The sequence below is a fragment of the Antechinus flavipes genome, chromosome 2 (genome assembly GCF_016432865.1).
Source record: "Antechinus flavipes isolate AdamAnt ecotype Samford, QLD, Australia chromosome 2, AdamAnt_v2, whole genome shotgun sequence".
Classification (NCBI taxonomy): domain Eukaryota; kingdom Metazoa; phylum Chordata; class Mammalia; order Dasyuromorphia; family Dasyuridae; genus Antechinus; species Antechinus flavipes.
In genome coordinates, this window is record NC_067399.1 from 386,011,136 (window position 1) to 386,030,306 (window position 19,171).

Sequence of the window (19,171 nt, forward strand, 5' to 3'; positions counted from 1 at the left end):
CATTCTCACTACTCATTTTTAATCTGCCTTTAGTATTTAGGTTAATATGAGTTTTAAATATTGGAATTGAGTCAAGTAATACATTTCTACACTCACTCACTAATGAATCAGAATGACAGAAATAGATGTCAGTTCCATAGTTTATTCACTTCCAAATCCTAGAACTTCAGCACTCTGGGAAACATAATGCTATAGTTGTCACAGGGATGATCAGGAATACACAGGAACATTTGAAAACTGATTGTGGCTATGGGGATCCAAGAAATACTACAGGAATGGCTTTTAGTTTTTACACAATAAAATATATGAATCCAATCACAATACTGAGGAATAGAGAGGAATAATTGGAGAAGTAAATATTAGAACTTGACTGATCATATCAAAGGAGCCAGAAATCATAATATTTCACTGGAGAAGCATTAGCAATCCTAAAATACATGATGCACAATGGAGAAAATGCACATATTAAAACTACAAAATAGGGATTATCCTCATTTTACAGCTGAAGAAATTAAAATAGACAAAGGTGAAATGAAAGGCTTAGAAACAGTGAATTAGAGATGACATCACAAGTCTCCTAAATCCTAACTGTTTCTTTTTATATACTAGCACCTACAGTTCCTAGTACAAAGCAGATGCTTAAGAAATGCTGATGGATGCTGTTGTAGCTATATCATGTGCAGTCTTGGAATTAAACTAAACTAGGAAACACAAGCTATAATTTGTTAAATCAAAAAAAAAAAAAAAAAAAACAATTCTTTCTATGTGGGTGTGGTCCATTTTTCCATTCCCAGATTCTAACAACTAATTGAAGAAAACATACTGGCCTTACAGTGGTTTGTATAATCATATAGTTGGCTAAGCCAATACACAAATAGCCTGTGGTGCTGGACCCTTCTCTTTATTGGTGAGGAATTGGCAGTATTTACTCAATGTTAAAATATTTATCCTTCATGAATCCAAATTTAGAAAACTCCAAGAAGAAATCATTAAAGATCAGTGGTTTGGTATAAAGACTCTTGTATTTTGTGTAAGAATATATGAGTCTGAGTGTGACAATAAACAGGTCACTTAAATCCTCAGTTATAAGAAAAAAGGAGAGGATGATATCACACATCTACACATATCAGATGCTATAGGTGGACAAAGAGTTGGAAATAAGATTGAATCAAAGATATCATTAAATCACATTTGGGAAATTCTTCCATGTTTCCAATAAACCAAACTTATTCCTTGGCCAAAAAAAATCCATCTCTTAAACTCCACTTATATTTTACTAACGATAGTGAAGTGGGTTATGGTCCCTTTAAGAAACTGTATTTCCTATTGATTTGTGATTCCTTTCTGATTCCCAGCCCCTCCTAGCTGATGCATTATCAGCTCAGGAAGCCAGGGCCTTTGATTCACAAATCCTGGTCAAAAGCATCCCTTTGAATTCCAAAAGGAGAGTCGAGCTTGTCCCAGCCCCCTTTGGATCTGAGCCAAGTTGGACTCTCCCAACCCCCATTCTAATGATCTGCTCGAGTTTCCCAACCTCCACCAAGACAAGCAATATAATGAGCTTCCATCAATTAAGATCTTTGCAGATGGACCTTGACAGTTCCCTTTACTACTATGTCTTTCTGCCCACTGAGAACTGCATTCTCAGTGCAAAACTCCATTTTCTATAGATCTGCTCACTGGAATAATATTCTTTTCCAGTGTTATCCTCTCTTTATCCTCACCTATTTCCCTAACCAGACTTTATGCTTAATATGCATAATATTTTATGCATAATAAACCTCTTATCAATCTGGGTTTTTCGGTCTGTAAATTCCTTTACAGGGAATCTATGCACAGTCAAAAGGGAGTCCCCAAAACTCCCTACCCTTGCGCCGAATCCCAATGGGTTGCAGGGGAGCTCCATTTAATGCCCTGAACCCCAAACCTGCCACTAGACCTCATTTAACTCCCTGGCCACCAGAAACCCTAATTTCATTTGAGTTCCCCAAATCTAAATCTCATCAATAACATATATGAATAATGGACAATCATGATTCCAAAGAATCACTATTTCAGGTGACATAAATGGTAGACATCAGTAAGTTGCAGCATGATTTGTACATGAGAGGGGACATAAAATACATAAATGAATATATGAACTCAGAAAGGGAACTGAAGTTGTCATATTATAAAAAGGAAGAGTAATCAAGCCAAGTACTGCTCTAATAGCCATAACACAGTAATTGAAAAAAGCCTTTTAGCTTTTGGTGGCTCCTTTATGGAAGGTTTATGGAAAGACATGAACAAAAATTGCATAGGATAAAAAGATAGATTGGTTGTGATCTGAACCAAAGAGGAAGTATCATGTCCTAGATGCTGAATTGGGAAGTGGAATTCATTATATAGGATTATATTGAGAAAAATGCAATGAATACTTAAAATTATATATAATTGTGAGTTATAATTAGTACCAGGAAAGTAAATAAAAGTGAAGTACCAGTGGCCAATCTTCTCAGTGTTTTCAGTGAGCTATTACCCAAGGGAACAGGAAGATAATGGAAGTAATTTTGAAATGGAAAGAATAAGTCTATTGGGCCTTTTGCTAGGAAGCACCATTGGCTAATGAAAAGTGATCATTGTGATCTAGGCTTCGTGGATTTTGGCTATATGGCTTCAGAGAGAAGGTTACTCTGATTTCATCTTATGACAGTAGGTAGAAAAGTCAAAACTTCAGCTATAAGGCAGAACCTATTATCCTAATCAACAAGTAGATAAATTTACTTCAAGAAAACCCCTAGAATAGGACAGGTCACAGATGAGAGAATTTCAAGGGACTGGCACTAGGCAAAGCTTTAAGGTGGTATAAGAAGCCTGAAATAAAGAATAGTGATGGATTTCCTGCCAAAGTATATAAAGGATTCTGTGGATTCATACTCACAGAAGCTTAAGCTGAGGAAGATGACTTCAAACATTTTGCAAATGTGCTAAATCCCAAGAAGTCTACTCTTAAGAAAATGAGAAAGGAAAGAAAAAAATGCCTTGATGGAGTTCTGGGTCACTCATACTTTTATGAGCTTGGACAACACACATTAGCCTTGTCAAATGGAGCTTAAATTAGCTGGGTATCTAGAACTTAATGCTAAACCCAATCTAGATCAGACTGAGTCAGCTGCCTAAGACAAGATTTTGAGAAGAGTTTAATCCATCAAGGGGAAGGGAACCAAGAAAGACTAATTTCGTGTATATTTGTAATAAGGACTACATCTAGCACATAACTTGACATTTTAAAATATCCTCTGTACATTCTTATGACCCCTTCTGTGTTTTTTCCCTATCACTCCCAGGATCATATTTACAATCCTATGTTTGGAATGTAAAGCCTTTCACAAATCTGGTTTTTCCTTCCTTTCTATTTTTATAATTAACTCCTCTCTCTGCACCCTACAATCCATTTCTACTGGCCTTTCTTGCTGTTACTTGTTTAATGCTTCATTGCCCATTTCCATATCTTTGCACTGGTTACTCTCCATGCCTGGAATCTTCTCACTCCTCATATCTTACTTTTATTTTCCATTATTTCTTCCAAAACTTAGTTCAAATCTCACTTTCTGCAGGAGACCTATCTCAGTTCTTTCAAGTGTTAATGACTTCCTCTCTCAGCTCATCTTCCATTTATTCTATTTCTTATGTACATGGTTTGATTGTTTTTTTTTTTTTTTCATCACGCTATTTTCTCCATTCCAAGATAAGTTCCTTGAAGACAAGAAATATTTTGGACTTGTATTTCCAGTGCTTAACACAAAGTCTAGCACATAATGTTTAGTGAACTTTTGTCAACCGACTGACTGATTATGTTGCCTGTAATAGCAAGCACTGGATAAAGGTTTAAGTCTTAGCTTTGGCTATTTCATGTGTCACTCTGGACAAGTCCTTTTACCCTAGCAAGCCTAAATAGATGGTCTCTTTAAAAGGTCTCTTCCAACTTTAATATTCTGTGATCCCATAGTTACAATAACGACAAAAAGTAAAATGAGAATCTACAAGAATAGTTCATTAATTGTCAAGGAAGAAAGTAGAAATGGAAGGAAGACTAACTTCTGGTTTTTTTTTTTTCTTTATCTTTTCAAATTGACTATATATTTGAGAGTTCATACAGTCCAACTTCCTTGCTTTATAAAACAACAATAACAACAACAAACAAACAAAAACAAATTCAATGGGGAAAATGACCAGCCCAGAGCCAGAAAATGACCAGCAAGCAAGAAATTAGTAGAAGATTCCAGTGGAACAAACCTTAGGGACTTGCCTATGAGAAAAAATGAGGTCATGGGTCCAACAATCACTTATAAAAGAATTTTTCTCCCTTGAGCCATCCAGATGAACCCAAATTCTTACCTTTAAAGAATATGTGATTCACGAGAACCATTACTGTGTTTTTATCAAGTCTGTCAAACAAATTTATGATTTTCCCTTGTGTTTGCTTCTCTACATAATCATTGATCTGTTTTGTTGCTAAATCAGGATCCTGGAAATTAGCAGGGAAAACTTCTGTTGAATATAGTAACTTGCTATCTTGCTGGAATTTCTCTATCAATTCTATATGTTTGCTGGTAAACAAGGCATTGCCTGAGCTTAGTTGAAAATCATCATTTGGGAGATTGAGGGAATGTAAGAGCTGCTGAAAGCTTCTGTGGATTTCAACTTCTGAGGTCTCTGTCAAGTTGAATCCCAGGCCTTCTAGGGTCTCACTCAAGGTGGTTCCTTTGGTACCAAGAGACAGGAGAGCAAATGCTGTTGATATACTCAGAGGAGAGAAGAGGACATTCTCTTGGGTTTTTTCCGAAGCAAGCTTCTTGTATAGTTGGAACGCAAAGTTAGCATTGCTGGTATGTATTGAAGAGAAAGCTGGATTTATTCCACTTAGTTGCTGCTCCTGGATTTGGTCACCTGTTTGAGCTTCCTGTGTGTCAGGGTTACACAGCCCAGTCACACAGAATACAGCCAGGAGCAGTCCCAGAAGGTAGGTGGATTTCATTCTTCCAACCCCTAATCTGTGGAAAAGAAGATTCACTGAAGTCATTATAGGTAAAATCCTAAATAGCATTAGATTTGGGCAGTTAGGTGGCAGTGGATAGAGTGTTGAGAATGGAGTCAGGAAGACTCATCTTCCTGAGTTCAAATTTGGCCTCTGACATTTGCTAGCTGTGTGAGCCTGGGTAAATCATTTAACCCCATTTGCCTCAGTTTCTTCATTTAAAAAATGAACTGGAGAAGGAAATGGCAAACCACTTCAGTATCTATATCAAAAAAATTCCAAAGGGGGTAATGAAGTGGCAAACATGACTAAACAACAATAATATTGTTCCTTTATTTCTTTCTTTTAAAGTGTGGAGTCTTGTCATTACCACTTTTTTATGTACTCTCAGGGTTCAGAAACAGTGGAAGAAAAAACTGGGAAGTTTGTGTTTGATGCTTCCCCATAAACTTTTTTCCTCCTTCCTTGTGTTGTGCCACACTTCCCTTTTGATGTTGTGCCATGCTTTGCCTTCCTGACCTAGTTTCCCCATTGTCCTATCTGACTCAGGTTATAATCTTTCCCTCTTAATGTTTGATTTAGTTACTCTGCCTCAGGTTATAACCATTCCCTCTTAATGTTTGATAAGGATAAAGGTCTTATATCTTAGACTCTTAATATTTAATGGGATAAAGACCTTTATCCATTTTAGACACCATTAGAATATCAGGAGCTTCTCCAGTACCTCCCATTATGTCATCCTAGGTGCCTCCTCCCATTAGGTTATCCCCATCCAGGTACCTCTCCCATTATGTCGTTGTTCTTGTTATCCTATAAAAAAGCTTGCTGTCTGATACTTAGGGCTGAATTCTTTGAGATGATAGTCTTGTCCAGCCCTGGGATTCCTCCAGAGGCTCCAGAAAGAGAGCAGTTCACCAGCTGGGGCCACATCTGACAGTAGATACTTTGGATTCTGCCAGGGGAGAGTAAGTCCAATCTGATTTGTTTTTGTCTGTCTGTGTTAGCACCTGGATTTTCAGAATATTAGAATGCTGACAGAATGATAGGCATTGAATTCTGGATAATACCCTTTGGTTTTGTGTCTCCTAGACACCTAGTCTGATACTTACTTGTGCTAACACCTGGGTTCTTAGAATAACAGGACACTGACAGATGTTAAAATTCTGAGTAGTGTCAAATTGGATGCAGTTGGTACTACCTGAGTGTCTCCTAAGACACATATGATTCTGTGTGTCAGTTGGCACAACTCTGGGCATTCCAGAGTATAAATCTGGGTTTCTTTTTAAGACACCATTTGGCTTTGGTTCTTTATTAGTGTTGAACTGGACGCAGTTGTCACCATTTGGGTGTCCTTTTAAGACACCATTTGGCTCTGGTTTTGATGTCAATGTCTTACTGAATGTTGTAATTGTGCAGTCTAGGTGTGTTCTGTGTTCTGTGTGATTTGTTTGTCTGTTTTGTTAGTTTTAAGAGCTCTGTTAAATTTAAGAACAATGATCAAATTTGGGAATTTGTTGTTCCAATACTGAACTCCAGCTGGAGAAAACATTTGATTAGGAATTTTAAGATGATTCTAAATTTGGGAAATAAATTTTCCTGTTGCCTATGCAGGGTAGAATTAGTTATCTTTAAGTATAAGATCTTAAAAGAACAATAGCTTATTAAAGAAGTTCTGTTAACTTGCCTGAAAGGGGTCGTGTGCCTCTAATTAGATAAAGTATGTAGGCAAAAGGATCTAACTTTTCTGAAAACTTCAACTCTGCCCAAGTTGGAGCTTAGGAGGAGTGCATTAGGAATAATGGCCACATGGAGCCAGAGGAAGAGAATGAAACTGTGCTGTTTCATTATTTGAAATGAGATAGGAAAAGCAGTTTTATATTATTGGGAATTTAAAGTTGTATTTGGTTCAGAGTTTGTTACCTATATTATAACATTATAAATTATGCTTTAAATCCAGTTCTGCTGGACATGTGGGTTTTATGGAATTCCCCCATCCATCCACCCACCCACTGATTTCTGCTACTTTAAATGTTGGGTGGGGTAGGGATCTTTTGTAAAGATTTAAACTCACCCCCCCACTGCTGTTACTTCAGCTATTGGTGCATCTAGTTAGCCTGGAGTGAAGTTTAGTTCAACTTCCCTCCTCCCCAACCCAGTCTCTTGGGAGGCAGTGTGGGGGGAAGGGCAGTCACATGGAATCCTCTCCTCCCCCCCTCCCCAAACTATTTCAGACATTTTTTTTTATCAAGTTGTAGCCACTTGGTTCTTGGCTAAAAGCAGCAAACTGATTTGTATAAATATAAGGTTATGGTAAATATCTGTTTAGAATTTGTCATTGGAGGTAAAATTTCTTGGATTTGTAGTTAATATGCCACTGCATTTTTTTTCCCTCCTGTAACTGATTTCTATAATCAGAGCAATGGTCAATAAGAAATTATTAATTCAATTATGTCATATCTTGGTGTTTCCAATATGGTTATCTGTAATCATTATATCCTAAATATTTGAGCAAATAAGTATTTAGTCTGGATATTCAAGTTTTTTTTTTCTTTTTTAAGGTTTATAGCTAATGAGAGGCCACATCTTGTAGCAGTCTTTGTGGACCAGTCTTTCTATCTCAGACTGTTCTAACTTTTCTTTGTTAGATTTGTTTTTGTTTCTAGATTTGGTCAAATTACAGATATATTGACTTGCTTCTGGGACCTAGATCAAGCTTTGATTGTCAGCACACCATATCACACCCATCCCCCTCCCTGGACTGAGCATTTTCACCCATTTTCAGCAGGAAGCAGCTTTTGTAATTTAGGGTTTTTGTAATTTGGACTGATATGGGGGAGTGGGAAAGTGATTGAATTGTTAGAATTTTAACTCTGTATTACTGTGTGTTTAAGACTTGGGATGGAAATTGTTAAACTTGTGTAACTATGGCTGTTATGTTTAAGGGACTTTTAGTCTGTTATGTATATGCATATGTATATGATTTATATGTGGGATGGTTATTTGATAATTCCTTTCCGAAAAAAAAAAAAAAGGGGAGGAAGAAATAGGAAATTGGGGAAACTGGTATATTTTCTTAAGCACTTCTGCCCTACCCCCTATCTTACTAGTTCAGATTTAATTGGAAGTCCTTTAATTTTTTTAATGTCCTTTTCATTTTTTACTCCTTGCTTAAATTTACTGGACTATGATTTGCTCATTGTGCTTTAACTTTGAAATCCCTTATTCTGTTGGAATTGCCCTAGCAGACTCAGTTTTGGGGATTATTTTTTAGAAACAACCAAAAATGAGATACCTGTCTTGGGACTGGCAGTCTCTGTGATTTGTTTTTGCACTCCTGTTACCCCAGGTCCTTAATTAGCATTTCAGCATACTTAAAAGGACTATGATTTTCTGGTTATGCTTTAACTTTGAAATTCCTTATTCTGTTGGAATTGCCCTGGCAGATTCAGTTTTGGGGATTATTTTTTAGAAACAACCAGAAATCGAATATCTGTCTTAGGACTGGCAGTCTCTGTGATTTGTTTCTCCACTCCTGTTACCCCAGGTCCTTAATTAGTATTTCAGTGTACTTAAAAGAACCTTGTAGTTGATATCAGGCCTCTAAAAGTTTGGGGTTTGCCTGACTTAGTCTAATTGTGCATAATCTCAGAAATCTGATCCTTTCTGCAGCCCTGTCTGTTCCTCTGGGCACAGACAGGTAGAGCTACTCCAAGCCTCACCCTTCTCCCCTGGAGCGGGTTGCCCCTCTGAATGGGCAGCACAACTGTCTTGAACCCTGCTGCTCTGTAAGCAGAGGCCAAGTCATGCACAAATGACCACAGACCTCTGTCCATATGCTCCCCAACTGCAGAGGACCTGGCATGATTGAAATAAGGAACTTTGTGTGTTGCTGATTAACTCTGGGGTTATCAGAGAGAGACTTGATCTTGCCATAAGTCCTTGCATTGTTCTAGCTTTATTTTAATTTTTATTTGGTCTATTTACATCACATTGTTGTTCAAAATTATGGTGCTAAGACCTTCTAGAGGAAGGTAATTAAAAGATTTGAATAGTTAGAGAGAGAGTGTGTGGAATATTGTGCCATAGTTCCCTTTTGATGTCCTGACCTAGTTTCCCCATTGTCCTATCTGCCTCAGGTTATAACCTTTCTCTCTTAATGTTTGCTAGGATAAAAGTTTTATATCTTAGACTTTAAGCTATACTTATTCCATTTTAATGTTTAATGGGATAAAGGTCTTTATCCATTTTAGACATCATTAGAATATCAGGAGCCTCTCCAGTACCTCCCATTATGTCATCTTAGGTGCTTCCCCCCATTAGGTTATCCCCATCCAGGTACCTCCCCCATTATGACATTGTTCTTGTTATCCTATAAAAAAGCTTGCTGTCTGATACTTAGGGCTGGATTCTTTGAGATGATATCTTGTCCAGTCTGGGACCAAGATCCATTTGGTCCCAGTATATCTCTTCATTTAATAAACTATTAAATTGGTCTCTAATCTCTGTTTTGCTCAGTTACTCTGGCATTACATTTGTTCCTTTCTCAATTCTCTGATTTCCTCAAACACTTGAAACTTTCCCTCACAACCTTATCTAATACCTCATTGCTACTAATGCCTACTAAGATATTAATTGATAACTGAAGACTTCACCCCATTGGGATAATTGCATTTAAATAAGGGTTATTCAAAGACCAAATGTCTTTGCACACTCAAAGTACTTTGTTGATCATTCTTTAGGATTGATGGGATGGATTAGGTTAAAAACACATAAAAATTTGCACAGAGAGGGAGAACTTTGAAATAAGGTTATCTCATTTTCTTAGGTTATAAAGAGGAAACTGATGCACAGTAAAGTTATGATTTGCCTGAGATTACACAGATACTTTATGAAAGCCTTAATACTAGAAGAATTTTTAATCCAATTTAATCTTTAATTCTACTTTATTGCTTAAAGAAAGCTTGTCATTGTTCAGTCGTGTCTGACTTTTTGTAACTACAAAGACCATTGGTCATGGGATCTTCTTGGCAAAGATACTAAAGTAATTTGCATTTCCTTCTCCAGTGGATTAAAGCAAACAGAGATTAAGTGACTTGCCCATACATCTAGTAAAAAATAGGTTACATATGAATTCAGGTCTTCCAGATTCCAGGCCAACTACTCTATCAAATGAGCCATTTGGTGGCTTGAAAGGGAGAAAGGGACCTTAGAGGTGATCTAATCCATTCCTTTTATTTAACCATTAAGGAAAGAATGCATAATGAGAGGAGAGCACAGACCAGAATCACACTGAATTAGTGATAAAGCAAGGATTAAAACCCAGACTTTTTGATTCCTTGTTACTTCTTACACACCCCCCTCCTCCAGGTAACTTGCCTTTGACTTATCTATTCTCAAGAAATTGTTTCCCAAGAAAACAAAAAAATTCTAGTATCATGGCAATGCAATTCAGTGCTTTATATTTAATCAAGCAATAAATCAGCAAGCATCTATTAAGTACAAAGGTGTATTGGTAAGTGTTTTAACAACCAGTTCTCCATGAAAACAAAATGTGCCCATGACACATTTTTTAAATTTAATCTGCATTATTACCATTTTCTATATCACTTTCTTTACTTTGGACAATTGATCAAACAATAAAACAAGCCTTGAATTTAAGCTTATATAGATTTCCAAGGTATAAATGCTCATAATAAAAATTTGACAATTAGTTCTCCCAAACTCATAGCACCCTACATTAAATATCTTCTGTGTGTCAGACACTGAATTAGCTTCTGGGGAGAAAAAAAGTAAAAATGAAAATAATTTTGTGTCTCAAATATTGGAGAAGTAGTCTATCCTTACATCATTATTAATAATGTATGGAATCTGCTCTAAAGAATTGAGAGAGTACCTTGTCTTCACCTCCCAGCTAATGACAATGAAAATTCTAATTGAGCTTATATATTTTAAAATATACTGTCCTGTTTATATCAAAAAAATCATTTAATTCCCCACTCCATTCCACCCAAAAGTCATCTGTAGTGGGCCTGGAAAAAGAAATCAAGTTATTAAAAATCATTTTGTCTATAAAAACCATCCTGTGTTTATAAAATCAGGTTATTTTGGGTATATGTTAGACCTCATTAAATCATGAATGACAAAGAACTCAGAATTTGAAGGAAGTTTAGAAAACTAAACACAGACTGTTAGAAATCAAAGGCACATTAAAACAAATAATATCAGAATTGGACAAGACCTTGGAGTATAGAATGTCAGAACCAAAATTATTAGGACTAGGTAGACACTTAGATCATTATATTTATTCTTATTTCCATATCACTATATGGTTTACAAAACATTTTCCTCAAAACAACCTTGTGAAGGAGGCAAATCAACTATTAGGATACACATTTTTATGGATGATAGAACTGAAGTTCAGAAACACATAGTTAGAAAATTATCCTGCTTTTTTGCCATGATTCTAGTTAGTGGCAGAGCTGAAATGAGATTGGTTTCTTGTTGAATGAATTCTGGAGTGTACTGGATAGAGCTCTGGAGTCAATCAAAGGATCTTGCATTTGAAGCATGAATTTACTACTTAAATCTGTATAAATTTAGGCAAGTCACTTTCCAATTATTGATCTCAGTTTCTTCAACTGAAAAATGCATAAGTTGGACTAAGGCCTCTTTCAGCTTTGATATTCTCCAAATATTAAAGAACAAAGAGATTTATTCACCTGAGCAGAAAGCATTGAAAGAGAAAAATATTACTTACCACCCAATCCCAAAGGTAACAGCTGCTTACTTTGTTCACTGTCACTGCTTTTATTTACCACAAGAAAAAGCTCCTCCCCTAGTTTAGTAAGCAAATTTCCTGTTTTTTTTTTTTTTTTTTATGTTGAAACTGGCAAAATAATGATTTCCAGTAACTGGACCTTTCTATTTATTTGCCTATTCCTCACTAAAAGATTAAGACCACGTGTTTAAATCATGTATTTCATAATGCATTTTCCTTTATTTGATCTCAGCCTGAAGGAATGAGAATGCTTGAAGATAAAATCTATTATTTACCTAATCAGACAATCAGAAAATTATAATTGTACTTGTATTATCAAGTGCTGCCAGGAAAATTTCTTTCTTTCCTTCCTTTCTTTCTTACCACTCTTCTTCTTTTAGAATTAATACCTTGTCATCTATGACTATATCTCATGACAACCTCAACTAAACTGGGAATAAGAAGTCTCATGCCTGCCCCCCTTTATATGAAGACAGACATTTAGAACTTTTTCTTCAGTGAAAAAGACTGTCTTGAAAGGAAGTGAATTCTTTATCACTAAACATAATCTTTAATTTCTAGTGATCTCCTTTGTTTTAATATTACTTTCATGCCAAAATATTCTCCTTGACTGCTATCCCTTATATCAGAGAACAAGAGATGAAAAAAGTGGGAATCCAGTAAAATTAATCAATGCATCAACTGAGTTTACTCCACTCCCTTTTCTGTTCAATGTCCCAATCTTCCTTTCCTGCAAAGAAAGAAATGAGATGGGTCTTCTCTTTTCTGCCCATCTGGAATAAGACAAATCTAATCCAATTGCTCTGATGCTATAAATAAATGTCACTTTGAGGTAATAACCTTAGAGACATTTTCTGTTTCACAGTGTAGTGATTCCATCTAACAAAGGCATGACAACTTAATTGAAAGGCATAACACATATGGAATCACATTCCAAGATTTGGTCTTTCAGCCAAGTCCTTTTCCCACTCTACCACACTCTTCAATAGTGGTCCATTGGAAGATTGAAAGATTGAAAACCTCTAGTCTAGAGGGGACATTGTTCAAATAAGTAATGCTAGTCCTTATTTGGTACCAGGTACCAAATAGGGTACAAAAGAAATATGCTTCATGTTCCTTGCCATGGAATTTTTTCATTTAAAATGAAGCTGAGAAAAAAATAAAAATTAAAATTAAAAAAAAAAAAAAAGAAACTGAGGGTAAGTGATACTTACAAGTCTCTCTATCATGTTGTATATTCTATGTAAAGTAGTGTTCTAATGTAGTGTTCTAAAATTCTATTTTTTATGGTCTCTTCTAGCTTTATGATTATACTGTTTACTGATTCCTTTCTTTGTTCATTTTCCAATTGCCCTCCCTTTCCCTCACTTCTAAAAGAATCATACTTGACAGTCTTAAAAATTATTTTATCTTCCTTCTCTACCTCTCCTCTGTCTTTCAATCTCATGTCTCATCACATTTTTTCACGATATTATATATTTCATGATATTGTGAGAAAAGGGAACTTACATATTATCAATATATGTTTCTCTTTTTACAGATGAAGAAATTGAAGCTTAAAGAGGGAGGGTGACTTGTCTTCCCACAAGAAGGTCAAAATTAAAAGAAAAATTTCTCAATCTAAATGTAGTATTCTTTGGATCATACTATGCTGCCTCATTTTACTTTAGTGCCCTCCCCATCCCTTATGTCTACTTCAAGCTGTCATTACTACATCAGTGAGTATTGGCACTCTCCAATGGAGTTCTGGGCAAGTCCCCTTAGTCTCACTTTGGAGAATTTGATTAGGTGATCCATAAATTCTCTTCAGGATTTTATCTTCTATATTCTAACAGTTTATTAATAATAACAATAATAATATTTTTAATTGCCTTAGGATTTGCAAAGCATTTTAAATTTTTTATTTCATTTAATCCTCATAAAAACTACAGGCGGAAGGTGCCATTATTATTCCTATTTATTTTACAAATAAAGACACTGAGCTAGTCAGAGCTTAAGAGGCTTGTTCAGAGTCACATAGATAACAAGCATCTGAGATTGAATTTGAACTCAGTTCTGACTTCAGTTCTAGCATTCTATTCACTATACCATCCTAGGTATTTCCAAATTATAGAGTCTTATGACTATGGAATTCTACAACTCTACTTGGTAGCAGAATTAGTATAGAAAACCTGACAGGTACGGTCCTTTTATCTAAGAGCATTACAAAAGATCTCTTCAAATTATGACTATTTCATAATGTTTGCCCTTAGATTTTGGTTTTTCTTCATTTCTTTTTATTTTTAGTCTCTCAACTGTGAATGGTTTCATTTCAGTGAAATATAGAAGTAACAAATTATTATTTTTGCAATAAAAGTAATTATTTATAGTGGCTTTCAAAAAGAGCTTTGGATGTCAACAGGATTGCACAGCCCTTTCTGTTGATGTTTGTTTTGTGAGAGAATATTGTGCAAGACAAGTTGCTTCTGCAAACATTCTTTGGACTGTGTTCTGTGTTCCACATTCAGTAATGACCCAGACTAAACAGTGGTGCCCTCCATATCAATAGTCACCTAACATAGAAGGAAATGCTGAAGTTCTTATTGTGGCTGTTTGGGGTTCTTTGTGGTGACAGGCATTTCTTCATGGAAATAAATTTCTGTGGTCAATAGAACATGAGCCAAAGTTAATGAAGAACTACCAAGAATGAATCTTTGCAAACCGTTCAGTCCCTGCTGCCTTTTTTTCTATTGAGCATGCTCAGTAGTAGAGAGAGAAACCAAGAAGTATAATTCACCAAGATTATTAAGCAAGGGCCACTATAAACTTCACTTTCAAAATGTTAGTATAGAAAGTCTTTACAGTTAGCTTAAGAAAGATCTAGATTCAAATCTCATGTCTGTGTGAATCTGAGCACACTATTTTCCTTCTCTGCCCTCTGATTTTTCCATTTGTACTTTGAGAGAAGTAAATTAAATGGTCTCTAAGGGTTCTTCCAACCCTCTAGAGGACCGTGTATAGTGGGAGAATTCTGGGTAATGTATAAGATCATTAGCCCAGAGGAAACCCACTGACAATATCTGGTTTGGCTCCCCATTTCCCTTGGTGTTCACACCTTTTCCTGAGAAGTTAAGGAGGGTGTGACTACCTGTGTCCTACTTGAAGCAAGGATACTTATAGCAGGGTGTTTACTCAGTGTGATTGATGAGATAATGGTTCTCTAGTTCACATATACTTAGTACTTAATATGGTGATATAATGGTTCTACAGTTGGCACATGCTAAGTGTGCTATAGTGATTTAATTGTACTAAGGTATTTAAGGGCTGAGAGGACTGGAGACAGTGTGAGAGTGAGAGTGAAAGAGAGTGAGAGTATGTGAGCTTAAGCTCAGACTACAGATTTCAGACTCAAGAATAAAGGCTCCAGATTATCCCTGACCATCTTCTTCATGACTCTCCTGCTAAGACCAAGGCCCATCCAGAGATCCTCAAGAAAGCTAGCCCAGACACTATACAACCCAAATCCACCTAGGAAGTATGAGAGATACTAGAAGATGAAATTCTGAAGACACAAAGGAAAATAATTCCAATTAAAAGAAAAAGTAGGATTGTCTGAAGAAACTATTCTGACTGCATATGGAATTCATCAACAAATTAGATATTTTTAAAAACAGTAAACCAAATCTAAGACCATATATCAGGAAATGGATATAAGAGCATGTCACAATACTGTAAGAGTTAAAGAGGTGTAATGTAATTGAAAGGGCATATAACTAGAAAGCAAGAGACCTGAATTTTTAAGTGGTTGTCTCTAACTAGCCTTATAATGATAGTAATTCATTTCTTGTTCTAAATTTCAGTTTCTTCATCTGTCAAATGCAAATAAGCAATCAGCTGAACATCTACTGGGTGCCAAACATGCTAAGCTGCAGAACAAAAATAAATAAATAAATAATGAAGGGAGGTGGGATATTTGAAATAAATAATATTTCGGGGGAAGAGGGGGGAAGATGGAGGAAACAACAAAGGGAATTTATTCTCAGATTAATTCTCATTAACAAGAAAGACCTGTTTGCTCAATTAGGAATTACAGGAACCAGTGAGAATGGAAGATTATTCCCTTCTAGACTTTGTGACTGATAAGAAGAAATTTGAGGATAGTTTGACGTTCATACTAGATTTTTTTTGGGGGGAGAGATTTCAAAGGATTCAGAGGAAGAATAAATAAGATCTCGTATAATAAAATAGCACAAGAGAAATCAACCTAGGAAGTATGAAAGATACTAGAAGATGAATTCTGAAGACAACAAGGAAAATAATTCCAATTAAAAGACAAAGTAGGATTGTCTGAAGAGACTACTCTGACTACACATGGAATTCATCAACAAATTAGAAGTTTTTAAAAACAGTAAACCAAAGATACATCTAAGACCATATATTAGGAAATGGATATAAGGGTATGTCACAATACCGTAAAAATATTATCAGCAAGTATCAAAGTTCAGAATAAATGGAGACTGAGAAGAAAAGGGAAAGACAAAAAAAAAATGAGTGGAAAGTAAGTTTAAAAGTGTAATAATACTTTTAGATTTCCATTTCATCTTCTCTAAAATAAGGGGGTTATACATGATTGTCTCTAAGGTTTTGCACTGGTTCAAGGGGCTGTTCTCAAAGCAAATGATTGCTCTTATTTTCAAGATTTTGGATTATTGTGACTTACACTGTAGTTCTTTTGTTTACATGAAGTCAACAAACTAGTAACTAATTCCTTGGTTACAAGATTTGTTAAATCTTGCCCTTTCAAATGTATTAGGGATTTGACAATTAATCTTAGATTTGGGGATTGATTGTCTTTGTTCTGATTTAACTGATTAAAAATCTTGTACCAGCAATAATTTCTTTTGACAGCATTAACATATGTATTTCCCCATTGGTAAACACTGAATCATACTCCTGCTGCTACATTTCCCAGATGTAATGACTGCTAGGCCTCCAAGTATGATTGAATTGGAAAGTAAAGGCACTTGATTCTTATAAATTTACTTTGCCCAATAAAACAGCCAATTTGAACTTAGTGAGTTTTCCCTGCTGATTCATTCCTTGGCCAAATGAGATTGAAAGAAAGATAGAGATAGAGAAATAGAGACCTTTCACTGGCTAGTTAATGAGACAGTATGGTGCAATGATAAGAGTGAATTTGGAACCAGATAAATGGGATTAAAAACTTAACTCTGTTACTTCCTATTCAGCTATAGATCACTTAACTTCTCTAAAACCCAGTTTTCTCATTGATAAGATCAGGGGATTGATTAGTAGTCTCTGAAGTCTTTTGCAACTCTGTATCTGTGGTCATGTCTATTTCTACACCTATATCTATAATTATATTTCATCTATCTCTTTAACTATCTATATCTATATCCTTCACAAGAATATACAAAGTTCCAAAAGTTTGTCTTGCTTAAAATTCATTATGTCAACCAGAGAATTCTCTTGATCAATGCTCTACACTTTAAAGATTGAGTAATTATCTAATAAGTTTAATTATATTTTTATTTTTATGTCACAATCATTTCTGAAAATATTTACTCTCTGCACTTATCCATCAAACCACCCTCAAGATTGAACCCTCTTATGTAATAACTAAAAACAGATATCAAATAATCCACATGATGATCTTCTTTCTGCTATTAGAAAAGAAGGTAATATCAAAACAAAGATAGCAATGCATTTTAAGAAGAATTTTAAAATTTTATTTAAAAATTTATTTTTTATGTTGCTTTTAAAAACTGTTTTTAACATTTGTCTTTACAACTGTGAATTCCAAATTATCTACTTCTTTCCTCCCCACCCCACCCCTCATTGAGAAAACAAGCAATTCAATATAGATTATACATGTATAATTATGCAAAACATTTTCATTAGTCATATTATGAAACAAATCACAGGCCAAAAAAAGCCTTCAAGAAAAATAAAATTAAAAGGTATATTTAAAACTATATTCTGACATTATTAGTTCTTCCTCTGGGGATGAATAACATTTTTTTCTACAAGTCCTTCAGAGTTGTCCTTGATCATTGTAATGCTGAGAATAGTTAAGTCATTCACAGCTAATCATCTTACAATATTATTGTTACTTTCTACATGGTACAGTGCATTTTGCATCAGCTCATTGAACTCTCTCTAGATTTTTCCGAGAACACCCTGTTCATAATTTCTTATAGCATGATAGTATTTCATCATAATCACATAAGCACAATTTGTTCAGTCATTTCCCAGTCAATAGGCATCCCCTCAATTGAGAATTGAATTTTTTTGCTACCAAAAGAGAGATGCTATAAATGTTATTATACATATAGGTCCTTTTCCTTTCTGTGTTTTATCTCTTTTCAGATATAGACCTAGTGGCAGTATTGCTAGGCCAAGGAGTATGCATGGTTTTTAGAGGCCTTTGGGCATAGTTCCAAATTTACTCTACAGAATGATTGAATCAGTTCACATTTAGACAAATAGTGCATTAATGTCTCATTTCCCCCCCACATCTCCTCCAACATTTGTCATTTTCCTTTACTGTCCTATTAGTCAATCTAATGAGGTAGTACCTCAGAATTATTTTAATTTGCATTTCTCCAAACAGTTGTGAGTCAGAGCATTTTTTAATATGGCTATAATTAGTTTTTTAGATTTTATTTTTATTAAAGCTTTTTAATTTTCAAAACATATGCATGGATACTTTTTTCAACATTAACCCTTACAAAATCTTGTGTTCCAATTTTCCCCTCTTTACCTCCTCCTCCTATCCTAGATGGCTAGTAATTGAATATATGTTAAACTTGCTAAATATATATATATATATATATGTTAAATCCAACATATGCATACATATTTATACAATTTTCTTGCTGCAGAAGAAAAATCAAATCAAAAAGGGAAAAAATGAGAAAGAAAATAAAATGCAACAAACAACAAAAAAATAAAACTACTATGTTATGATCCACCCTCAATTTCCATAGTCTTCTCTCTAGATGTAAATGACTCTCTTCATCACAAGATCATTGGAACTGGCTTGTATCATCTCATTGTTGGAAAGAGCCAAGTCCTTAAGAATTGATCATCATATAATCTTGCCATTGCCATGTATAATGATCTCCTGGTTCTGCCAGTTTCACTTAGTAGCAGTTCATGTAAATTTCTCCAGGCCTTTCTGAAATCATCCTGCTGATTGTTTCTTACAGAACAATAATATTTCATAACATTCATATAACACAACTTATTCAACCATTCTCCAAATGATGGGCATCCACTCAGGTTCCAGTTTCTTGCCATACAAAAAGAGCTCCTGCAAACATTTTTGCACATGTGGAAAACCTTTCCCTCCCTTAAGATCTCTTTGGGATATA

At 35.2% G+C, this 19,171-nt stretch overlaps 1 protein-coding gene across 1 annotated transcript in view; it reads right to left on the reverse strand.

Moving 5' to 3' along the window:
- The window catches only part of LOC127549939 (serine protease inhibitor A3N-like), a 37,364-nt gene extending 25,488 nt beyond the window's left edge, over positions 1-11,876 (reverse strand). Inside the window, exons 1-2 of the mRNA XM_051978437.1 lie at positions 11,775-11,876; positions 4,378-5,033 (exon numbers count right to left, since the gene is read on the reverse strand). Of these exons, the coding sequence (XP_051834397.1) occupies positions 4,378-5,017 (640 nt within the window). The 5' untranslated portion in view covers positions 5,018-5,033; positions 11,775-11,876. The remainder of the gene's footprint in view (positions 1-4,377; positions 5,034-11,774) is intronic.
- Between the last annotated feature and the right edge of the window lie 7,295 nt (positions 11,877-19,171).